The 26,422-nt window shown below is 39.2% G+C and overlaps 1 protein-coding gene across 1 annotated transcript in view; it reads left to right on the top strand.

Annotated features, from left to right (window-relative positions):
* Window positions 1-26,422, top strand: part of Slc1a3 (solute carrier family 1 member 3) — a 77,064-nt gene that overhangs the window by 13,039 nt on the left and 37,603 nt on the right. Inside the window, exon 3 of the mRNA XM_020188048.2 lies at window positions 8,594-8,731. Coding sequence (XP_020043637.1) covers window positions 8,594-8,731 — 138 coding nt within the window. The remainder of the gene's footprint in view (window positions 1-8,593; window positions 8,732-26,422) is intronic.

Genomic DNA, 26,422 nt, shown 5'->3' with positions numbered 1-26,422 from the left:
CCTGATAACAGCTGCCTCCCAGAGTTACACGTGTAAACTTGTGTCTGCCCCCTGCCTGGTCATCAGTCACCAGGAGCTGGTTCCTCTGGGCACTACTAGTGGAGCAGGTATTTCCCACCTCCAGCAACAGGAAATACCAAAGGACAAAAGAGTGAACCAGGCCAGGGCCTAACTCTCTAAGGATGTGAGAACACAGAGGTGGGGGCAGGCTGAGTGGTTGCTTCCAACACCAAGGGCTTCTCACCAGGAAATGCCTGGAAGTTTGGGCTCAAACAAAAGACCAAACACCCAGCAGAACCCTTGGCCAGGTGAATTCACCATTCTGCCTTTGACCTATTTGTAAAAATAAACTAATGGAAGTTTATGCCCACTAGGTTCATCAGACTGACATGAGACAGTTCTCCAAACTGGGACACACCCTGAAGTAAAAACGTTTCTTTGATCTCTAGATAATCATTTATTGTATATTTGCCACAATAACTATAATGGCCAAATAAAGTACATTTACTATGCATTATTAAGTAGCTTAGAATTCATTAGAAGAAACAAGATGAATTCACATAAAACAGCTAAGATGTATATAGCTTTTGGTTTACATGATTCTTTTAAACTCAGAACATTTAGCTGAGAACATTAAAAACTCAAGAGGATCTTAGGTAGTGCCTGTTCCAATCTGTTCCTCCCATTTTGCAGGGTTTTTTATTAAAAAAAAGGATAGAGAAAAGGCCTCAAAAAGTATATGATTTGAAGATACGGAAACAGGCAGATCTAAGTTTGAAAGCCCATTCTGCCACACCACTTACTTACAGATATTCTTCTTTTTAGTCTTCCTCTCTTCATCAATGAGATGTTGTGATACTAAATCCTATAGATTTGATGTGAAGGTTCAATCATTTACATAGAGGGTCTGCTAGCCTAATTTACTGGCAGAATTAGGCTCGGAATTCTCATCCCTGACTCTCATTTTATGATCTTTCTACATCATTACACTCGCTCTCCCCATAGTCAAAAGCCTACCATGTGATGAAACTAGGGATCAGGAGCTAAAAACCAAAGCATATTGCATCTTATTCAAGATCAGTGCACAGATAATGAGGGAGAAGTCACACAGTTTTGGATAGACTGGCTGTTCCTTGGGGTTGGTTAGACTATGCTCATAAAGTACAAAGGGAAATAAGATTTACTGGAGCACACAGAAGGGTGTGGATGGGTGTGGAGTAGGAGAGGGATTCATTAGTGAGCTGGACCTTATGGAAGCAGGCCAGGTCCTTGCAGGACCTCAGGTTTTGATGCCACCTGACCTGGAGAGCCAGTGGAAGGAGCACAGTGACATCCTGACTTTCATGGCAAAGGATTCCTCTAGGTATTATGATGGGGGTAGGCTGTAGTGAGGTGAAGTGGAGGCAGGAAAACCAGTTAGAAGGGAACTATAGTAGGGCAGGCAAGGAGGGAGATGGTCTTTACGTCTTGCATCCTTCATTAATGAATTAGAAAAAAAAAAAAATCAAGGCATAGGAGATGAAGGTCTTATCCAGGGTCACAGAGAGAGTGGGAGGCAGGGCTTGGCCTGGAATCCCAACATTATTCATTCACCATCCTTACAGCAACCTCTCTGTGAGTGTCTACACCACACTAGAAGCAGTTTGGTAAGCAGGTTAAATAGACCACTGACAGCCATGTGGAACTCATTTACATGAATGGGGCATGAAACTTGCTTCCAAACAATAGAATATGGCAAAGTAGACTTCTTTGTGCCACCTGAACGCCACCTCTTGTTTTTTTTTTTAGAAGCACTTTGCATTGAGTAGTAATTCCAGAATACCCAGATGGGTAGAGCTTTGCTCTACCCATCTATTTGGGACCATATTTGTGGATACTGGAAGAACTCTGTCAAATTTTTTCTATTTCAAACTTCAGCATTTTGTTAAATTGGGTGATTTGATCTACATTTTACTTCCAACTGGATCGCATTCTTTGAAATATTTTCTGGAATCTTAATATTTTCAGTAGTTTTATCAGATGAAATATGAACCAAAATTCTGAAAATAGGTCTTTAACATTTAACTTGTTATGCATGTTTGGCCTTAAAAGCAAGCCCAGGATATATTCTTCCTGAGGTTCCAGTGAGCACACTGTGTCTTAGCTTAGAAAGTGAGATGGTATTTAATCTTCCAAAGAAGCGTTTGTAGTGTAGACTCCAGGGAGTCTGACAGAATCCCTTCTTGAGTTTTCCTAGGAAAAAGAAAAGCCTTGAAAGAAAAATGCATCTTTGTTCATAGTATCCACCCAGCACAGCTAACTGATCACCTGAAGTATCTCAGTTAAGATATTCCCTACATTGTAGAATTCTTGTTAAAATACTTAAGCAATACTTGTCAAAATACTTAATGTATTGTGGACGGAGAGTGAACAATCTGGATATCACTCATGACATCTGTGAATTAGATAGCATAACCAAACATGACAGTTTATTTCAGCTGTAACAAATTCTGCTAGGAGTGATTCTGATTTTCATTGCTTTTTTTCCAGAGTAATCAGTAATAAAGATCTGTTCTTTTGCTCTGGGACCATCAGTCAGTGTGCTTCAAATAGGTGCCCACCTGTGGAGGTCAGTTCTTCAGAGACTGAGCTGCTTTGCCAAAGGGAAACAAAACCCCTGAGGCTTTGTCCTCAGACCTTACCCTGCACCTCTCACTAATAGGAAGGCAGTGCAAAGAAGGTTCCAGAAGCCTGTGCATCAGAATGTATTTTAAAGAAGGCTTTTTTTATTGCTGGAATAAACATAATCAGAGGTCTTAGCCACTTACCAAAAAAAAAAAATCAGCCTTTGAATTCACAGCATTTCCTCTTGGTTTGATGCTGATAGCTGACTGACCCTACACTGGCTTAGAGCAGAAAGCTGAGAAAAATCTTTTGTTTATTCATAGAACAAATGAGTTGGGAAAAGCTTCATTAAGTAAAATCAACAATACCTTTCCCCAACCTAAGCTCTTGACTTAGTTGGTTAACTAAGGCAAAATATGGTATGCTAACTTAGGCCCCTTAAATGTGTAACATGACTCTTGAAAGGAAAGGCCATGAGTACAGTAGAGGTGGGGAAAAGTCTGAGCTCCAGAGGCAGACAGCTTGACTGTCAAGTCCACTTGAGTCACTCATCATGGCCTTGGAGAAACAGTTTGACCCCCTCCGGCCTACTGTGGCTCAACTCTGTACTAGCTGTGTGGCTTTGGCAATTTACCCACCTTCTTAGTGACACTGATTCTTTGCCTGTGAGATGTAGGTAAGAATAGTCCTGACCTCAGTGATATTTGTTTGGCAATATGCCTGTGAGGTCTTGGCACCTGCCATGCACCTAGAGATGATTAGCTGTTGTTAAGAATATGAACCCACCCAGCCCCAGTGGTCTACACCTATAATCCTAGTTACTCAGGAGGCAGAGATAAGGAGGATCTCAGTTCAAAGCCAGCCCAGGCGAGTAGTTCGAGAGACCCTTCCTCAAGAAAAAAAAAAAATCACGATAAAGGACTGGTGGATTGGCTCAAGGTGTAGGCCCTGTGTTCAAACCCCAGTATCACAAAAAAAGATAAGAATGTGAACCCAAAAATGTTTTCATTTAATGCTGCTTTCATCTCCATTACAATGATTAAAAAGTGTGCAGTAGAGAGAAAAAGCAGGCTATGCTATTAATAAACTTTATATAAGCTTACTTAAATCTTTATTCCATTAGAAAGGGGTTTGGGATAGCCATTATGAACAGTGACCTGTTATTAATAACCACATTTTGAAGTCCTCAACAAGTAAGAAGACCCGTGAAGTGTTCCTGAAGGTACTGGAGCCTCTGAGACATAGGAGATTCAAGCTTGTTATTCAAGAGTCTGTACAAATATAGAAGTTAAAGATGTTTATTGCGGCACTATTCACAATAGCCAAGTTATGGAAACAGCCAAGATGCCCCAGCACTGACGAATGGATTAAGAAAATGTGGTATCTATACACAATGGAATTTTATGCAGCCATGAAGAAGAACGAAATGTTATCATTCGCTGGTAAATGGATGGAATTGGAGAACATCATTCTGAGTGAGGTTAGCCTGGCTCAAAAGACCAAAAATCGTATGTTCTCCCTCATATGTGGACATTAGATCAAGGGCAAACACAACAAGGGGATTGGACTATGAGCACATGATAAAAGCAAGAGCACACAAGGGAGGGGTGAGGATAGGTAAGACACCTAAAAAACTAGCTAGCATTTGTTGCCCTTAATGCAGAGAAACTAAAGCAGATACCTTAAAGCAACTGAGGCCAATAGGAAAAGGGGACCAGGAACTAGAGAAAAGGTTAGATTAAAAAGAATTAACCTAGAAGGTAACACCCATGCACAGGAAATCAATGTGAGTCAATGCCCTGTATAGCTATCCTTATCTCAACCAGCAAAACCCCTTGTTCCTTCCTATTATTGCTTATACTCTCTCTACAACAAAATTAGAGATAAGGGCAAAATAGTTTCTGCTGGGTATTGAGGGGGGAGCGGGAGGGGGTGGAGTGGGTGGTAAGGGAGGGGGTGGGGGCAGGGGGGAGAAATAAACCAAGCCTTGTATGCACATATGAATAATAAAAGAAAAATGAAAAAAAAAAAAAAAAAAAAGATGCTGGAGACCCAGGGACCAGACTCTATTGAAAACTACCCTCAGGCTGAAGCTACAAGGATGTGTTTGTGTTTGAGAAACATCAAAAGTGCACAAAACTGGGTTTGTTTAGAATCTCCCAGTTCAGCTACTACTAGCTCTGTAAGCTTGAGCAAGAGAACTAACTACTGAGCTTGGGTTTATTCATCTTTAAAATAGAAATGACAATACCTCTGTGATAAAGTTGTGACACAGATTAAAGACCACATTAACACATAGTAAGGGACTCAATAAATATTCCCTTTCCCCAACATGATCTCCTCTCTCCTAAGAGGAGACTCATTTGGCAAACCTGGAGAGGGTGAACTGACCAAAACATAGTCAGGGACAAAACTGATTCAAATGTATCTGAAATCTGCTGTCATTCTAAACAACTTCACTCTTCAAAACATTTGACTTAAGACTTTGATGTTTCCTCTCTGCTGTTCCCACTGTAAAGAGCTTTTACAAGATGTGGGTTCTGTACTTGAGAATGTAAAGAAATCGCCCTAGAGTAGCAGTTACCAAGACTGCCTTCCAAGCAAGACTAGCTTGTTGACTGTAGGGAGACACACAAACACCTGTTGAGACCTTGTCTCCCTAACTGTCTTGCTTGCTCTGTTAGCTGTCTAAGGGACTGCCCAGTATTCACTCGCCGAGCTGCCTTACACTCACACGTGAAAATCGGTTGCACCAAGTAAATGTTCCACAGAGGGAGTAGAGTCAGTGTTGACACAGGTTAGACTTCAGGAAGAAGATCGAGTGCATCTAGTACTTAACAAGAATAATCATTTTCCTTATCCATGCTGGTTTGTTTCTTGTTCCTAAAGCCTACATCATTAAAAGAGCAACTATTCTACCAATGATTCATAAATTTTAAATGCGTAAGTTTTTCTGAACTAACCAGAAATATTGTCGTATGTGAATAAATGCTTTTCTAATAACAGTAAATTTAGATAACAATTTGTAAAAACCAAGCCTGTCCTTAAATTGGCATTTGGGAGATAGCTAAAATTCCTAACAGCTTGCCATGTTCAAATTACAGATGATCAGAATGGGTTTCTTGGGTTTTATCATGCACAATTTTTGTTGTCACTGAATGACAAGTGTTTAAATACATTTAAATAAAGATCAGAAACCACATGATCAATTCTAGTAAAATTATATTTGATTGGAAGTAAAGCAAAATTTTTGTTTGTGTATGTTTATTATAAGATGAAGCACTTATCTCTGTGTGACTTGACTTTGGTATGAACAAGCAGGAAAGAACAAGATCTAACCAAAGGCTTTTATTTATTCTTATGTGTTATGAATTCTGCTGTGTTGAATAATGTACACTGAAAACCAGAATTAAATGTCTTACCCCAAATGGAGTTGTGGGAAGGTTAAAGGCTAAATATTTGAAATCAAAACAAGCAAACAAAGAAGAAAAAGTGAGTAAAAGTTTATCAAACTAGAGAGGGGAGGGAAATAAAGGCTTATAACTCTTAAGAAATCACCTAATAAAAAAGTATCCAGACATTATTTTATAAAAACACAAAACACTTGCATCTTTTAAAGTAGTACTGTAAGGCAAGCATATTAGAAAAATAGTTACAGGAAGTAATTTATACATAGACAAAAGGTAATTATCTTTATTACATGAAGAGCCTACACTACACACACACACACACACACACACACACACACACACACACACACACTTAAACTACTAGGATATATTAGAAGCTTGGAGAAAATACAATTAGGACACAAAATCGACACCACTAAATATAGGTAAATACAAAAGAAAATAAAGACAAATGTTATTTACTGATCCCACTAGCAAATTTTGCTTAAAAATCTTTTTTTGATAGCCCTCTGCTCTTAGGGGTATAGGGAATAAAGCCTCATTCACCAGTGGAGCATTAAACTCTGGGAAGGCAATTTGATAGCGTACATTGAGAGAGTCATGCCCTTCAAAGAACGGGTTCTCTTTCTCTAACGCTACCTAAAGAAATAAAGCCTAAATGTAAAATAGCCTTTACGTGGTCATGATGATGTTCTTCACAGAAGTGAAAAATGCTAAGCCACCTAAGTGTTCAGCCACAGAGGAAGGGTTAAGTAAATCCTGATCCAATCATTGGATCTGATGCAAAGAGACCTAAAAGTGATGTTTAGGGTGACTATGTAAAAAAATACACTCTGTGTGATTTCCATACATGTAATTATGAACCAGAACATTCTAGAAACTCACTGAGCTGAGGCACAAATGGTAATTGTCTTTATTCTATGGGGAGGCAAGGTGGGGAAGAACGTGGGATCTGGGTTTAAATCCTAGCTCTGCCACTTGAGGATATTTGACTTTGGCAAGTTTTATGTTTGCTATGATTAGGTTTCTCCACTAGTAAGTTGGTAGTGAAGTTGTACCAATGTCCTGGGGTTGTTTTGAGGATTATATTGCTAACAGAGATAAAGCACTGACAACAAGGCCTAGCGTTTGTTAAGGGTTCAGTAAACATTAGCTATTTCCTTTTTTATTTAAGTGATAGAACCAATATGAGCAGACTTTTGCCTGCTTCCCTGCATTTTCCAAATCAGCTTTTCTCTTTTGAGAATATTACTGTTACTTGGGGCTGGGGTGGGAGCAATAAGTGTTTTCCTAAAGATCCTGAGAACCGGGTCAGCTGGATTATTCTAGCCACATAGGTTCAGCTGCTTATTAGAGCATCACAGTCTATAGTTTGAGAAAAGATACCTCATGGTTGCTGAGACCCGAGAATTGAAATTGGATGCAGTGATGATTGAAGTGAACCCTGTGTTCCATTTCATAAGAGAAAAAGCCCATTTCATAAGAAGTTAGGAAAGTCCGGTTTCAGTAAAGGATTGCTTGCATCCTCTCCCCAGTTTATCCCTCCTCTCACAGCCCCACCTCCAACCTCTGGATTCTAGTTAACTCAGTACTGTGCATTTTCTTTTCTCTATGATTTATATGGACTTTTTTTTTTAATGAAATCACATGTTTCAGTAGCAGGGCAAAATTTTGAAAATATTTGCAATATTGGAATGAGCAAATTTTCTTGAGCAAGGAAAGTAAATTAGCAAGAGTGGGAGGGAGTAGTTTTATTAAATTCTAAACATGTCAACAGGTATGCATAATTTGATTTATATATAAAGTTATCATTCTAAAAATACATTTTAAATTTCCAGGAGTAGAAGGAAAATTAAGGAAGAAATTGTTTTCTCTTTCCCCTATTTTACCCACAAGTTTTCAATTGAAAATTTTTTGGAAAAAAGTCTCTGCTCATTTTGGAAGCTTCTCTTGCCAGCAACTAACAAGTCTGTACAATACAGTTGCCAAGGCAATGTCAAAACCATGTAGACAGAGAGAGAAAACGTGGTGTGCAGACGGAGATGGTGAAAACAGATTAACAATGTGAGCACCAGGAGCTTTTTAATTGGAAAAAAATAAAATCATGTTATCCTTTATATAAGAGATGATGCCAGTAATGCTAACATCTTTTATTGTAAAGGAAATTCATTATCATAAGACTTTTCTTCCATATCATCTTGTCATAAGTGCATGAGTTAGTTGTTTCCTAATTGTGCCTGAATCACTGGACCTCTGCACTGAGCTCTGTCTAAATGAGTTCCACAGCATTCAAGTTAGACAAAAGAAATTTTTCATTTGCTCAGACCAGAACACTTTTCTCTGTAAGTTCTACTTGAAGCCTTGGATTCAGCCAAAGCCTTCCAGATAATGACTGCTCCCAAAGCTGTACAAATATTTGTTGCTTGAATAAATTTACTCTTGTCAGACATGAGTAATACTTGCTCAGTTTTCTAGGATGACTACTTCAGTTTTTAACAGACTAAACTTTGCTTTCTCTCTCTTATTTTATTTATTTATTTATTTTGTTTGTTTGTTTTGCTATGTTTTGTTGTCTTCAGGTACAATCCTCGGATTTACCCTCCGGCCTTACAAAATGAGCTACCGGGACGTCAAGTACTTCTCCTTCCCTGGGGAGCTTCTGATGAGGATGCTACAGATGTTGGTCTTACCACTTATCGTCTCCAGTCTTGTCACAGGTATCATATGCAGTTTTGGTGTTGTTGGTTGTTTTTTGTGTGTGTTTTTTTTTAAGTGTGCTTATTGCAAAAGATCGCTTAGAAAAGCAAACGCTTTAGGTTTCTGCTGGATGCATGCTTTGTTCTAGAAAAAAAAAAGTCCCTTCAGAATGATGGAAAGGAGGCTTTAGTAATGCATGAATGATTATGACTCTCATATTTTACCAATCACAAGAGGAAATGGATTTAAACAGCCACGTAATCTGTTCTGCTGCACCGTGAAAGAGGTGCCCTGCTAAACACTACACAACCAGCCTTCTCTGACCACAGTGATGTAGTTGACAACAGCGTACAACAGGTCTGTTTTCTCACCCTCTTATCCCACCCAGATAACATCTGGTTGGACAGCCCTATTAGCTATTGATGCAAGAATGCTTGTTCTCAGAGCCACCAGGACTTGAGCGGGAGCCTTCTTGGAAGCCTCATCAAGAGGTAATGCCCACAACATATTCACCAACTCTGCTGCCACCAACACTTTATCTTTTCCTGGTATACCCGCATGATTTTGTTTCCTTCTCCAGTTGCCCCCCACCCCACCCCATTACCTTTTACGCTGGTGGGAGAATGGGTTGGGGGTGGGAATTTCCCCATTGGATATGCTGTCCATTGACACTTGGATTTTTAGCCAAGTGGAAGCTTTGCAGGACAGTATTGTATTTTCTGCGACAATGAGAGAGCAGTTTACTCTTGCATGGGAAAAGGTTAAAGTGTCATTTCATATGTGATTGACAAATACAGACAGAGCCAAGATATAGCAGAAAAAATGGTACTGTACATTCCTTCCTGCCCACTTTTCTCTTTCCCCGCAGCACATCTCTGATTTGGAGAAGGAATTTCCATAGACACTGCCCCAACAGGATGGTTCCTGGGTTTGTAGCTAAAGCCCAGAACTCAGGTATCGCCCTGTTTTCTTTCCACCTGTGGTTACTGTCTCCCCTTAGACAGACAAACTCACCTCTGTGTGAGCTGTCTCGCAGCATCTTCCCCCAATTTCCCAGGGTATTAACAAAGGTATTTATAATCTTCCAAGATCTTCATGCAGTGAGAACTTCACAGTGGTAACTCAATGGTCATGGGTAACACTCTGACTAGTACATGCCTTGGAGGGCTGGTCATTAGTTGGACAGTAACTTAGTGCCTTGCAGATGGCTGCTGGCTTCCACTTGTCTGGGGCCTTAAACAAGTAATTACATGTATCCAAGCTCTTGTTGAGAGGATGAATTGCCCATAAAACAGTCCTCTAGACCTTTGTGTTACTTGTTCGTGAATTGGGGCTGCTCTCTTGCCCAGCTACTTCAGCAGCTACAATTCTTATCACAAAAGCTGTAGTAAATGTTGACATGAGAGCACATTTTCATTTTGTTAGCCGTTTTTCTGGGAAACAAATTCTTTTCAGAAAACACTTACAGGTCAGACCCATATTTGACATTTTATGTAGAAGAACAATGAATCTCTCTCTGCTTCATCCCTACTGGCAAGGTGTGTAAACTGAGAACCTGTGGTTCTCCAGGACACACACTGAGGAGTCCTGGATTCCTTTACACTCTCTCTTCTGGGGTAGAATCACTGGTGTCTCATAATTGTGCTGAAAATCCAGTCTTTAGAAGAGGAAAGCCACCCTATGATACAATTAGAAAAAAATACTACTTCCCTATATAATCTCAATTGACAGTTACCCTGAAATGGAATTCCCTGCTGTTTTTAATACTTAATAATTAACTTTATTGAAGAAATGAGCGCTTTAGTTGAATAATTTCACAGGAAAAAAATACTCTGATGCAATCCCTTTGTACGGTTAAAAAGAAATTTTTAGTAAAACCTTGGAGAAATTATCAACATTTACAATATTTTTTGTTAAAGAAAAAAGAAATTTTAAGTTTTAAGCAACCAATATGAAATAAACTTTTATAATGTAACCTAATTGCAAATTGGGAGTCCTGCCACATGGGACCATTACAAAAGTCTTAGCTCTCGTCCAGGACTATGTTAAAACAAGAAGCCTCACGGGTATAATTTAGCTTTGCCAAAGATCTTTTTAAGGTGTAAGTGTCAAAGGGATAATTTCCTAGCTACCCAGTAATTTAGATACTTATGATCAAGAAGAATGAATGATTGATTCTATGAGAATTTCCTTCATGGCTTTGAGTACAATGATTCTAAACCAACAGGGAGGGTATGACCTAGCAGGAATGGAGAGGGGGAAACTTTTGCAAATTACAAAGACCCCTGGATGATCCCCATTTGTGTTGGGAGAGTTACTGGGGAATGTGTTGCCAGGGAGGAAACAAAGCAAGGCTCCATTATTCTAGAATGGAAAAGCAATCACAAATGTTCCCAGTCCTCAAACGGGTAGCATATATATGTGAAGCTGCCTTTCTGGGCTACTTTTTGTTTTCCTCCTTTAATAGAGTCATGGATACAGAGAAATATTTCTCTTCAACAGAAGAAGGAACAGTGACAATTGTGATGATAAGTGGAAAGTGATTGCATTGCAGAATAATGTAGACAAAACTGAAGCAAGGAAACTATTGGGACTTGAAAAGCGTAAGATTAATCAGCTCCAGCCAATTGTTGCTATGTGCCAACAAAGGCCAAATCTTCCCATTTTTCAAGAGAATCTAATTATCTGAATTTTTTTAAGAGATCCTCCAGATATTTCACTTCACAAAACAAAACACTCTTTGTCAAGCAAAGAACATGTAGTGGTCCAAGCCAACCCTTAAGCTACCAATATCAGAATTCATATTTGAGTGTGAATATGAGTTCACTGCTTTTAAGAAGTGTGCAGCCAAATTCATACACCCGTCAGGCTGTCACTAAGTTCCATGCATTGTCTAACTCAACCATTGGCAGTCCTGGGCCAAAGCCTAGCTAGTCATATTGAGTTGGCTACTGAACACCATGTTCTTTGCTGGCTAAACAAATAGCTGTTGAGAAGGCTGTCCTCTCCGTGTTCTGGATATGACCATAATGCGTAGTAACTGTTTTGGTGTTTTCTGCATCACACAAGAACATCATAATAAGAAATCAGAGGTCATAGTGCCATAGAAATTATTTCCTTATAGGAAAATTCTTCACAGACTTTATGCTTCTATACAGGGTCTAGACAGATGAAAATGAAATTGGATACAATCATTATTGTATTTCTTGGACTGGAAATAGGGAACATGCTATATATTTAATTGTACTAAAGTCACACTTAGTTTTATTTTGTTTTGTTTTCTGAGAATCAAATATGGGGCCTTGTACATGTTAGGCAAGTGCTATGCTACATTCCCCAGCCCTTAAAGTCACATTTAAACTCTGCAAAATCTAAATTAGATTTTTGTATTTGAAGCATCCATGTTTGTGAATTGTGCCTCTAAAGTCCCCGTAAGCCACGTTCTCTTTGTCCTAAATTGAAATTCCAGTCTTCCCAAACATCCCTGGTGAGTATTAGAGCCTTCCAGAAACTGCCAGGTTGACGCTGGGAGAAAGCCTCATGGCTACACTTGTACTCAAGTACCTATTTTTTTGAACAAGAAGAATATATCTGTGCCAACATTCCACACAATAAAACAGGGGTTTGGCACCAATTTCTATTGATTTGCTCATGCCAGGAATATGAGTTTGCTCTCTTGGATTAGCCTTATTTAAACTCACTGGATAGTAATTAAATGTCATTTTTGGTTGTACTGTGTGGACATAGCTATCACCTCCTTCTTCTCAATCTTTTTAGGAAACTAGCACTCTCTTCTGTTCTCCTTCTAAGTGTGCAGAAGAAAGCTTTGATGTTCACCCGAGTTTTCTGGAGGAAGGAGGGAAAATTCAGCAGGCAGCCTCGTGGAATGGGGCATAGTATAAGTGAAAGAGATGCATCGTGTTACATTCATTCATTCATTCATTCACAGCTATTTACACAGTGTCAGACACTGAGCCAGGCACTGGGGCTACCAGGATACAAAGATACCATCCTCAAGAAGTGTGAGCCTCCCCAAATCCGCTAACTCATACAACATATGAAAGCAAATTCCCATTCCAGTTCCACTGGTTCTCTGCACACCCAACAATAAAGAGACAATTTGTTTTTTCAAGAACACAATCCCAGCCAGGTGCTGGTGGCTCACGCCTGAAGTCCTAGCTACTCAGAGGGCAGATCAGGAAGATTGCCATTTGAAGCCAACCGAGGCGAATAGTTCTTGAGACCCCAAGCGCTGATGAAGTGGCTCAATGTGTAGGCCCTGAGTTTAAGCCCCAGTACCACAAACACACACACACACACACAATTTCAAAGTTGATTCTCATAGAGTTGTGGCATCTCTAAACCAAAGTCAACCAGTCCAAAATTTTCCATCATGGGCATCATCCCTGTTCACATTCACTTAAAATTTTCTTTACCTTAATACACTTTTCTTACAAGACTTCAAATCATTACCAAAAATGATTCCTTGTCTTATAAAGGCAATAATAAATTTCTGTTATGAAACTCTGAATTGACACAGTTGTCTGACGAAGTCTCTGAAAGCCTGGCACTCTCTAGTTTTAAGAAAAAGAGAAGTGATTAGCAAATGTTTACCAAGTATTAAGTAATTAGAACTGAAATCAGGCTTTGTCTTTCCTGTAATCCAAAGAATTGAAAGACAAAAGACTGACTTTCTTACTTACTGTATGATTTAATAGAAATTAAATTTGTGCCACAGGAGCCACCATAATTACCTCTCTATCAAACACTGATGTAGCCCAATGGTCCTGCTGTTTCCTTTCCAAATGATTGTCCAGTTTTACCTGAACATTTATAAGAAAAAGAGATCTTTGAAACCCATTCATCCTTGGAAAACTAACAATTCTTATTTATATCTGAAATAAAACAAATAAAAATTTAAAAACAGAAAAATAAAACGAACACCTGCTTGCCTTGTAATCTCCTCTCCATGTGATAAACTCTCTGACGTGTCAAATATTATTTAGACAGCTTCTTTTCAAATCTATGATCCAATGAATTCAGTGGAATTTGGAACTTGAGGATAGTTGAAGCCAGCAAGCTGGAATCACCAGCCAAGGGCCCTCTTACCTGAGAAAATAATGAAAGTAAAAGCAATAAATGTTGTACCTCAAAGTATGGCCCTTTGACTTTAGAGAAATGACAGTTACAACAGGGACAAACTAAACTCTTGTCATTTCATAACAGAGATCAAAAAATGAGTTAGATCAGTGTTAATTCTTGGATTTGTGAAGAAAGCCAAAAATCACTTAGGAGAACTGTAATGCTTTAAACTACTCATTGCCAAGTGTCTGGCATGTACCTAAAGCCAACTTGAAAACTCTGGGTACTTACAGACAAAAAAATGGGGGCTTTAGAGCACCCCCCATGCACACATTGTATTGGAATAAAAAGTAACTGTCTTGGGTAGGGAGAAGTTTGTTTTGGCTTCACTTTCATTCTCTAAAAAAAATGGCGGTGATAGTGCTGCCTGTCGTGGGGTTGGTGTGAGATTTATGCCTGGCCTGCAGTATGTGCTCGACTAGTTGAAGCTTTTGGCAGTCCGAGTAGCAGCAGCAAGGACTGTCCAGTGTTCTCATTGTACAAATGAAAACTCCAGAAGAAAGAACTCAGGGGCACTTAATTTACACTCCAGCTTCCACAAGTCTCATTTGCCCACGATCCTTGCAGCAACCACTTTCCTACGAAGGTAAATTAAAGAAACCATAAAGTTAAGAGAGTAACATGAGAGCCAGACAGAATTCCTTCCTTACTACTGGAGGGGATCAGTTTCTGCCCTACAGCATGGGATTTAGTTTCCTTTATCACAGCTGCATAATTCTACATATTGTCATTAGTTATACAACCGCCCAGTCTTCCCTGAGAAACTCAGCCCCAATCTGGAGGCACCCTGGATTCCACAGGGCAATGAATTCCGCACACTGAAATTCAACCCAAAACTTGGGGAAAATTGAGTCTCTGTCTGAATACCTCAGTACCTCAAACCTACCTTAGCCTAACCTGGAAACAAGGCAGCCATATAAAGGAGCTTCCTACATTACTGTCCTTCTAGGGCTATTCACAAGCATGGGGAGCGGAGCCTGAGCAATGCCTGCCTAGAGAAGGAGGTTGGGTGATATAGTGGGAGAAACCCATGTAAGGGATAAAACAATCTCCTGGGGTTTTTTGCATCATGTGTAAAGGAAACCTGAGTAATTAAATCTTTTTTCTCCTGTGGGTTTGGGTTTTGGTAAGGAACAAAGTCATTTAATTCTGGCTGTCCCAGAAAAAGCCTACTCTTCCATTTACAGACATCATTCAGTAAGCATTTCTTGAGACTTCACATGGATCAGGTCCGTTTCTGGGACCTGAGGATACCCAAATGCAGAACACAGGGTTCCTGTCCGTAGTCCCCAGTCTGGTTTGTGGAGCTTGACTGGTGACTGCAGCATCAAGGGTGATGGGCGATGGCAGCCTGGTAGAGGAGCAACGTGGGGAAGGAACAGGATCAATGCAATATCTGTCTTGCTCTGCCTCTCCAGTGTTCGGGCTCCCTTACCAGGAATAATGCTAAGCAGGGAAAAGGTGGATTTTTTTTTTTTCCTGATACTTGAGACTTTCACCATTAAATTCAGTAAGAGCCCTGTGAATTCTGAAAGAGTGGGAATTCTGAGGCACAGCAAAAGTCACCGTGGGGAATGTGGCCTCACAGATGGGAAGTTGGGGGGAAGAAGTACTTGATGGGGATTTGTCCATTTCGTAGTGAACCAGAGACTCAGGGCTTTCGTGCTAGAAGGGATGCAGAGGTAACATTGTGCCGTCTGGCCCCCAAAACTGCACTCCCCTGTCCCGTACCTTGATGGTAGCCATCCAGACCCACTGATCATTCCATCCTCCCATGGTTTCAACGACTGAGCCAAACCCTGTTTTCTGTGAGGCCCAGCCATTGGCCCATTTTGCCATGTGGAGCAGTAGTAAAGGACGGTTTTCAGCTGGTTTCAGGAGAACATCTGGTGTCCCTTGGTGTCCCTTGGGCACCTGAGCCCCAGCTTTGTATACTAGTACATCTTACTTGTCTGCTTTGTAGACACTCCACCATCCTGGCTGCCTACCATCCCCAGCTTTGCTCCCAGAATGGACTCTAATCCCTATGCTGCCATGTGGTAGCCTGTGGGGACTGTGATCTGGGCCCTGTCCTTCACTGGCATGGCTGTTACTAGCTGCAACCAACCAATAAATCCCACAGGACTGGATGTTCGTGGGAAGGTTTTTGTGGCAAACTTGGAAGAGATCTTCACTTGAACAGCCAGAGGTTACAGCTCAGAGCTTGGTGTGGGATGCCACTTGGGCCTGTATGATTTGGAAACTCTCAGCTGTGAATTTCAACACTTTCAAGTTCCCCTGCGGTTTTGGTCAATTCCAGTTGGGCTACAAAAAATAGGATTTCCCCACACACACCCTTAATTATCAATGTGATAATCTCCTCCAGACTAGTGTGGAGCTCAGGATTGTGGGGATGTTGGAAATAAATACTTTTCTACTATTACTAAAATAATGGTTTCCAGGAGAGCAAAGTAGTGGATGAATTCTGATGTGGAGGTCTGTGCTTAAGGACTGCAGGTGGCTGGTGGACAGACAGTAGGGGAGGATATTTCTGAAGTGAGACACTGTCTTAGGCACTTCTGGCTTCTGGAGTTCACAGACTGAGGGAGGTCCTGTCCCATTCAAATTAATCACACCATCTGGAGACAAAACCAGGCTCCCAGACCACCCTTCCCCTAAGAATTCTTCAATTAATTGGTCAGAAATGGGACTTGGGATTGATGTTTTTTATAGTTCTTCAGGTAAAACCATTCTAGACCCAAGATTGAGAATAAGCACTTCACACTTAATCCAAAATTGTTGTTTTCTAGTGCTGTAGTACCAAATGTCACCACTTAGTTCAGTACCTAATTAGTTCAGCTATCCTTTCCCTGGCCCCTGCTCCAATAAATGCTTCCAGAGGCATCTATTGTCTATAATTGATAAGCTACAGGCAGTGTACTAAAAACGACACACAAATACTAATGTGCATAAAGAGACACCCTCTTGTGAACAATTAACAATGTTCACATATACTAAAGTCTACATGAAGCAGGCACGTTTGGCTCTTACACAATATTAAAAGCAAAACTAAAAGTGTATTTCCATGAACAGTATCAAGCTTTTGAACCTAAGCATCATTGACAATGTCAAATTTTCTAATACCTTTTAGGTATAATACCTCATAACATTCAGACAAGTACAGGGCCAGAAAGCCAGGTGTGGTGGCTCACACCTGTAATCCCAGCACTCCAGAGGCTGCAAAGTGAATTAAAGAAATTCTAGCAGAAAAGGAGGTGGGGGGAGTGGAGGAGGAGAAAGAAGAGGAGGAAGAAGAAAAGAGAAGGAGCAGGAGAAAATTTATGGTGAAAAAAATTCTTAAAATTGAGAGAATTCAATCTATTAGCTAAATCTATTAATTTTTTTTTCTTGATTGAACACAAGGCATCATTATAACCAAGGATTTAAGTGTACTTTGCAAAACATAGATGCTCTGTGGGACCCTGACTTGCAGTCATGATTTAATTTCCCATTAAATAAACATGAGAACTTTAACTCCCAAGCGTGGTCAAGGGCTGACAAGTGCTGTGCTCATCAAGTAAGCACGTTTTCTTTATATGAGAGCTGCGTTTGGAGCAACGCCTCAGATTTCCCATTGCTAGAAACATACCTGTTGACAGCTTCACCACCACACTAACTTCGCCTTGTTCCTTAGGAGGTAGAAATCTATTTTACATTGTAAAAGAGATTCTTTTATTTATATGAAGTCCCTGCAATTGTATCATGGGATTGGGCACGCTTAGGTTGATCTTATTTCAAGATTACACTCTTTTTTAAACAAGCTTATTAAGAAAGCATTCACATACATACAACTTACCCACAGTAGGCGTACAGTTCAGTGGCTTTTAGTATGTTTACAGAATGGTTCAGTCATCACCTCCATCAACACTAGATTTTCAACACCCCCAACATTTTTTGGCCATCTTCCTCCAGTTCCTCCATCCCCTGGCTCTGACTACACTGATCTACTTTCTTTCTCCATAGATCTGTTCTGACATGTCATTAGTGACGTGGTACAATATAGGTCCTTTGTCACTGGCTTCTTTTACTTTAGCACAATGTTTTCAAGGTTCATCCCTGTTGCTGCATGTATCAGTATTTCACTTCTTTCATCCATCGTATGGATGTAACGACAGCATCTTATTGGTCCATTCATTAGTTGGTGGACATTTGAATTGTTCTCGTTTGTGATTTGTTTGTTAGTTTTGCAATATGGGTTTGAACTCATAGCTTCCCACTTGCTAGGCAGGCACTTTACTACATGTGCCCCATCCCCAGCCTTTTTGACTTTTGTTTCTTTTTCAGGTAGGGTCTTGCTTCTGCCCAGAGCCAGCTGTGGACTGAAATCCTCCTACCTATACCTTCCATGTAGCAGGGATTACAAACATGTGCACTATACCCAGCTTGTTTGAGATGGGGGGGTCTCACTAACTTTTTTGCCCAGGCTGGTCTCAAATCATGTCCTCTCGATCTCTGCCTCCCAAGTAGCTGGGATTACAGATGTGAGCCACCACACTCAGCCTGAATTGTTCTCATTTTCATTTTGTTTTTATTTTGTTTCTTGCAACTGTAAATGATGCTTCTATGGACACTTACAGAATATGTTTTCCTTTCTCTTGAGTATGTATTTAGGGATAGAATTGCTGGGTTGTAGGGAAACTCTGATTAACCTTCTGAAGAATTGCCAGAGTGTTTTTCAACATGACTGCACTATTTTATCTCTACCAGCATTGTGTGAGGGTTCTAATTTTCCACTTTCTTGCCGATATTTGTTAGTAACTATCATTCTGTATACGTGGTTATGAAGAGCTAGCTCATGATTTAATTGGTTCCATTGTGGCTGATGATACTCAATATCCTTTTGTGTGCGATTGATCATTTTTATACCTTCTTTGAAGGAATGTCTGTTCAGCTCCTTTGCCCATTTTTAGTTGGGTTGTGTTTTTATGAGTGAATGGTAATAGTTCTTTCTATATTAAAATTTCACTTTCTAAAAAACTCCAGACACTGGATTTATATAGCAATTATTGTATAGCTTGTCACAAGTCAGTTATGATCATTCTTGGGAAGGAATCTTTACTGTAATTACTACTCTAAGCACACATAAGTGCTGTTGCAAAGTATAATGCAAACAATAAGACACTGCTGAACATTACTAATACTACACTAATATGTGCTTTTGACATAAAACTTTTCCCTTCCCTCAGAAAGGGAAGCAACTGGATGGAACTGTCTGTCACAATGGCACCTTATTAAAAATACATTTGTTTGACTTAGGCATAAGAAGACTCTTGCTTTTATCTTAGAGGTTTGTATTGTCGCTAAAATGTAGAACTCATAAGATGAATAGTCTAGGCGTTATGCATTTTGTATTTCAAAAATGTTAATTCTTTTAGGTACATTAAGAAAATTAGATAAGATAATCTATATCTCTCAAATATAGATGCTAAACTCATCAATTATAACTTTTGTTACGTTAAAATATAATGTGTTAACTTCAGTTGTAGTGAATAAAAATAAAGTTAGTTGAAAATAAGGCAAGTAACACAACAGCTTTTTTTTTTTTTCCTCTTTTCTGTTTGGGCTGATCTCTGCCTCCTGAGTAAGCTGATTACTGAGGGGAATCACCAGGCAGGCCCACTTTTAAACTGAGTTATCTTTTTATTAATTATTATTATTATTATTGTCATTATTATTATTATTTTGATGGCACTGGGGCTTGAACTCAGGGCCTCACACTTGCTAGACAGGTACTCTACCACTTGAGCCACTCCACCAGGCCAACACAACAGTTTTAATGTACTTTACTGACTGCACATTTAAAAGGTTAAGGTGGCAACTGTTATGTATTATTGCTATAATTAACATTTAAAAATAAATAAGGTGGGTATATTATTTTAATGTCAATTCTTTTAAAGGAGGCAATCTATTTTTTTTTATCATTTTTACATTTACTCACATGTGTATACATTGTTTGTGTCACCTTCCCCCCATTCCAGGCAAAACCTATTCTACCCTCTTGTTCTCCAATTTTGTTGAAGAGAAAACATAAGAGATAATAAGAAAGACATAGCATTTTTGCTATTTTGAGATAAAGATAGTTATACAGAGAGATTCCTAGCATTGCTTCCATGCACAAGTGTATTACAACCCACACTGGTTCTTCTCTACCAGACCTCTTCACTGCTTCCTGGTCCCCTTCCCATAATGGCCTCTGCCAGTTTAAGATTACTTTATTCACTCCTTTACAGTGAGCACATCAATCATACTTAAGTTTTAGTTTTCCTTCCCTTTCTCTATTCCTCCCGTGTGCATTCTCCCCTTGGTCAGTAACCCATGTCCAATAATATTACTGCATTTATTTTGGGTCTGTAGTCCACATATGAGAGAGAACATTCAATTTTTGGCTTTCTGAGCCTAGCTAAATTCACTTAAGATGATGTTCTCCAGTTCCATCCATTTACCTGAGAATGACAAAACTTCATTCTTCTTTGTGGTTGAATAAAATTCCATTGTGTATAGATACCACATTTTCTTAATCCATTCGTCAGTGGTGGGGCATCTTGGCTGTTTCCATAACTTGGCTATTGTGAATCATGCTGCAGTAAACATGGGTGTGCAGGTGCCTTTGTAATAACCTGAGTCACAGTCCTTTGGGTAGATCCCTAGGAGTGGTATTGCTGGATCATATGGCAGATCTGTTTAGTTTTTTAAGAAGCCTCCATATTGTTTTCCAAAGTGGCTGTACTAGCTTCCATTCCCACCAGCAGTGTCTGAGGGTTCCTTTTTTCCCCTGCATCCTCAACAACATTTATTGTTGGTAGTGTTCTTGATAGTAACTAGTCTAACAGGAGTGAGGTGGAATCTTACATTTGCATTTCCTTTAAGGCATTTTTTCATGTGTTTTTTTGGCATTTCCTTTAAGGCATTTTTTCATGTGTTTTTTTGGCCATTTGGACTTCTTAAAGGAGGCAGTCTAAATGCCTATTTGGTCATCAGTCTAACCCACTACAATTAAGAGTATTTTCTTGTTGCTGTTTTGGCTTTTAAAGATTTGTTTACACGAAGCTTCCAAAGCACAACATTCACCGCTTTGAGTTAAATAGCTTTCTCCCCATCCTGGGTTTTACTTTCTGGGATGAGTCTTTCAGATATGGGGACTGTTCAGAATGCAAGGTCTTGGGCCAGTGATCAGATGTCTGTCTAAGTTGAGAAATTCCTCCGCCTCCCCTGTGGTTGTCCAGAAGCGGTGGCTGAGGGTCAGAGTGGGGGAGGGGCAGGACAGAAACTGCAGCAAGAGACCGTGTGGATTACACAGCAAGTTCCCTCTGAGGAGTGTGAATGAGGAGTGTGACACAAATCTCAGCAGGATGAGGTGGACTTACAAGCGGCCTGGTCTCTTGGTACAGCTCACTGCACAGAATGGCTCAGTTGCTTAAAGTTCTGTTCAGATCTTTTTAGATAGTGCCAAGGTATCTTATTATTGGGCTATTTATGATGAGTTGTTATAATTCCGAGTCAGTTATTCTCTACTGGGAAAGTAAATGTTTGCTTTCTATAGGTGTCTGTACTTGAGCATTTGTAAGAAAAGACCCTCAAGCTTTGTAAGAAAAGTCCTTCTAGGACTTTCCCCTTTTGAGTGCAATAGCAAGACCTCAAACCCAAGTCTTAAACTCTGCACGTTTCAGGAATGCCTTTTGATCGTTAATAAGGAAGAACAAAGGGAAGCTGGCCAGATGGCTTTCTAAACTGATCACAGTGATTTTGAGTGGTGTTTCATTCAGCTATCTCGTGTCTTGCGTTCCCAGCAAAGACTGCAGAAAATTTACTTTTACTTGGTAAGCCAGTTTACTGTGATGAATAATTGCTGAATTCTGTTTCTCAGTAGAATTACAGCCCAAGCAATTCCTCATATTGACACTGACATCCTCAGTATTGGCCATCCCTCAGTATTGTGGTCGATTGGCTCCAGGCCCCCTGGAATATTACAGTGAGCAGATGCTCAGGTCCCCCATATAAGATGGTGTGGGATGTCCTTATATCGTACACACATCCTCCCAAGTACTATGTCATCTCTAGAGTACTTGAGTACTACTCTAGTATAATAGCTAGTAGAATATAAGTGCTATGTAAATAGTTGTTATACTGTATTGTTTAGTGAATAATGATTTTTTTTTTGTTTTTACATGTTCAGTACAAATGGGATCTTTTTCCAATTATTTTCTACCCACAGTTGGTTGAATACATGGATGCAGAACTTGAGGGACAAAGGCCTGACTATAATGTATGTGCTGATTACAAGTCATTCTTTTATAGTCATAAAAAAAAAAAAGAACAAGGACAAGGCAAGGTGGCTCAGAGGTGGAGACTGGGAGGATTATGGTTCAAGGCCAGTCCAAGCAAAAAGTTAGGGAGACTTCCATCTTAACCAATAAAAATTGGGCATTGTGGTACATATCTGTAATCCCAGCTACACAGGAAGTATAGATGGGAGGATAAGTGGTCCAGGACTAGCCCCATTCAAAAATGCAAGAACTTACCCAAAAAATAACTAAACCAAAAAGGTCTGGGGTCATGGCTCAAGAGGTAGAGCACCTGCCTAGCAAGCACAGAGGCCCTGAGTTCACACCCAGTAATGAAGAAAGAAAAAATAAGAAAGAAAATCTCCTAAAGCCACTTTGATGGAAGCTAAATTTAAACTACTGAATAATCTTTCAAGAAACAGAACTGTGTCGTGAAGGGAAAACTGAAGATGATTATTTTGAAGTTGACGTGAAGGATAGCAGCATTGTCTTCCTTCAAACCCTCTGTTTTACAATTGCCAGAGGCAAGATGGACTCTTGGCTGGATGAAGGACACACTGGAATGTTAAAGATCACTGGCACAGTCTTGCATGGACTATCCTTGCTCTCCTTGCAAATGAGGATATTTTATTTTACTTTTTCAGGTTATCTTTTCTGTGTTGAAATCCACACAAGGGCCATAATAAAATACAAGCCCACAAAAAAGTAAATAAAATGCTCCAAACTTTTTGGAAATCTGAATGTTAGACATTGTTCAGGGCTGTCTGCCTGCCGTGGGTATGTGTGTTAGCTTTGTTCTTTGATCCTGTGATTTACTTTTGGTGGCTCAGTGTCAGTTTCCTCTTCGAGTACAAACTGCATGAGGCCAGAATCCCTCTCTGCTGAGAACTTTGCAATCAGGATCCCTGACTTGTGCCACACAGGCCCCGTACTCTGCAAGCCTCTGGCTGTGTTCATAATGATGACTTACCCCCTTAATGCAAGATGGGATTGTTCCTGAGGGAAATGCTTTGCAGAGTCTCTAAGGAGAAACTCCACCATGTGCTCTCTAGTCTTTGAAGTTTTCTATTTCAATAAAACTCACAAATGATGTTGACAAGGATATTTCTGAGAAAAAGATTACCTGAAATTTTGTAGGTACAAGTCACTCCTGCCTCAGTGGAACAGACTGCAACATGAGGGAAGCAGAACTGCTGGCAGGAATTTAAAATACACCATATTCACACAACATTAATTGTGCTATTGAGGTATAAAGGTCAGGGGTAGAATTGATTTTGTGCGCTGTTTCTGTTGAAATCATTTCTGTTCCCAAACCCTAATGTCTATTCTAGTAAAATATAGGCCCTGTATGACAACATGCTATAAAATACATTTTTATTTGTTTTTCTTTAATTACTCTATTGGAAATGTGTAGTTCTTTTTTTTTTTTTTGTAGTCTCAAGTAAGACTCTAACTTGACCATTTTCCTTTTACAATACCCTGAGCCCTGCAAGTTCTCAACAAACACTCACTGTTGATCAATTTCTATTTTCAGCCACATACCATTCATAATACAAACTGTTAAGAGGGGCTGAATGTAATAATTTCACTATTTTAAATGTATGAAGGCAAAATTAGCTGCCATGAATTTCACTGGAGCAAAGCATCCTTGAGCCTTCCAAATAAATGTTTTAGTTTTTGACATTCAATCAAGATACACTCAAACTCAAATATATTTTCTGTTAAGGAGAGTATTTCCTTAGGCATTCAAAATGATCTCAAACATCTCTCAGGAAAAAAAGGAGAGTGAAAAGATCAAAGATATCAAATGCAAATCTAATCAGATTTTTGGCAAGTTATTTCTGCAATTCTACCCTTCAGTCTAATCAGAGACCTTACAACAATTAAGATTGAATCAGTGACTCTTCCATGAATGGAGATTTTTGTGAGCACCAGAAAAAAGGAAGGGTGTGGTCAAATTTTGACTGAAGGAAATTTTCTTAACTAATATCCAGATTCCAGGGATCCATTTTATTTTTTTTAACTGAAAAAAATCAGTATTTGAGAGAAGGCAGCAGTTTCCACAATTATTAGACTTCAGATTTCATCACAGTAATTTTATGGCTTTTTTTTGTTTCTTGTTTTTCATTTATCCTAACATTTATTTGGAGGAGGCTAAACTTAGCCACAAACTTGTACGAGCATTTAGTTCTCCTGCTATTTCAATCATGCATTATATTCTGTAGTATTAGACTTAGAAAAGCCTGTGGTCTCAGAGACCACAATAAATTACGTCATTTATTAACATTAAACTTACCATTTGGCTTATACTTGTCCCTTTTTTTTTTTTTTTTTTTTTGAGGACCAAGCACATAGATGTGTAAGAAATAGTATTTTGTTCTCCTAAAAACCTTTTCATTAGATTTCTTTAAATGCACTATCTCAATTTTGAAAATAAATTTTTTTAAAGTTTCTTTTTTTAATTATTTTACATATAGGCAGAACCATACCACTTAAGTTTGTCCAAATTTTCAACATATGAACTTTCAAAAAATTTTGAGATTTTTGTCAAAATATCTTTTTACTAAGAATTAATATTCTTTAAAACACAGTCCATAATTCAAACCTAAAAACTCTATCATTTTTGTCCCATAGTCAGCCAGACCTTTGTACAGCCTCCAAGTGCCTTCAAGCCACACCCCAGATGCCTCAGAATAGTTTGAACTTGGCTTTTACAACCTGTAGTTGCCCTTGCTTCCAAGGTGTTTATGGGCTTGATAGATTTGTTCACAGTGCTCTTGTGAGACAACCCCGCTGGCCTTCTTGTGACACTAAGTTACTGCTATCAACTTCCACAGACACAGATCATCCAAATCTACATTGCAAGTGTGACCTCACTGGGAGTGAGGCTTGAAAAGAATTCTTTTTAGGCATGAGCAAGCCTTGAGTATAACTGGTCTTTAGCGACAGCATTTTTCACTATTTTTTCCATCAACCACATACATTGAAAAGACTCCATGAAAGAAAGTGTAGGGCTTTGATATCTCATGACCCTCACTGCATTAATGACCTTGGTTCAAAGATTCCTAAGATTTCAAAGGAAGAAAATATGAGAACAATCACAAAAAACCTCAAGAAAACTTCCACAAATGCATACTTTTATACTACTTATACTGAACATTCTTGATTATCCAGTGAAGTTATTATATTATGTATGTTTAATTATAAAAGTTACAAATCCATCTTAGCTGAATGAATTTATCTGTTTGGCCCATTGGTAAAAGATTTCTGAGAATTTCATTATCACTAACACACTCACGAAAAAAATGGAAAGTTGGCATAAATTCCTACTTTTAGACTTCCCAAAGACAAACACAATCCTCTCTTTTGCTGATTGACAAGTCCAAGAAAGATAAACAGCATGAAGAGCAGGGGGCCATACCTTTTCTATAACTTGCTGCTTATTTGTTAAAAAGAAAGATATTTCTGTCTTCTCCAAGAATTTAATTCCAACAGATTTGTTCTAAAACAACTCCTGACTGTGTTAAAAGGGTATAGCTCACTTTAAGAAAATACCCTAAAGAAAAATCCAGATGAGTGCTTCTCAGATTTTTTTCAATCCTAACATACTTGAGGGATTTTTTTTTTTTAATCACTCTTCCTGGTAATTGATAGTCATTAATGTAACCTTTTGTTTTTATTCTTGATGAGGAGGAAGCAGAAAGAACTATGTAAACTTATATGGCTTTTTAGAACTCTAAAGGTTATTCTGATACCTGGTACTCATTTCCCCTACTCCCAACACTTGAAAATCTCTGTGTTGTTTTTCCAAGAATAAGGAATTTTAAAATGCTCCATTATGGATCACTCTAGTGCATTTTAAAAAATTGGCTCAAAGCACTAATGACATCGATTTCACTTTGAGAAGTATATCACTGCACAAATATTAAAGTTGAGCTGGGGGATGTTAGTCTACCTGACTCTTTAAGAGGCATCCACTTCATAAAGTAGAGGTTTGTGGGGAAACATGGTTAAATGCATAATGAACTTGGCCATGGTCTATACCTTGATTCTAACTGGGATGAAGCCTTTTCTGTGGAATCTTTGTTTTGTTTTTGTTTCTTGGCAGTACTGGAGTTTGAACTCAGGGCCTCATGCTTGCTAGGTAGGCACTCTCTACCACTTGAACTACTTTACCAGCAAGCCTTCTCAATTCAGGAGTCTGAAGAAAAGGCTAGTTTCTGTTGAAGTCATTAATCTGCCTCTAAA

Source organism: Castor canadensis, chromosome 6, assembly GCF_047511655.1.
Source record: "Castor canadensis chromosome 6, mCasCan1.hap1v2, whole genome shotgun sequence".
Taxonomy (NCBI): domain Eukaryota; kingdom Metazoa; phylum Chordata; class Mammalia; order Rodentia; family Castoridae; genus Castor; species Castor canadensis.
The sequence above is the reverse complement of the archived record's forward strand: the minus strand, read 5'-3'. Positions and strand labels throughout refer to the sequence as shown.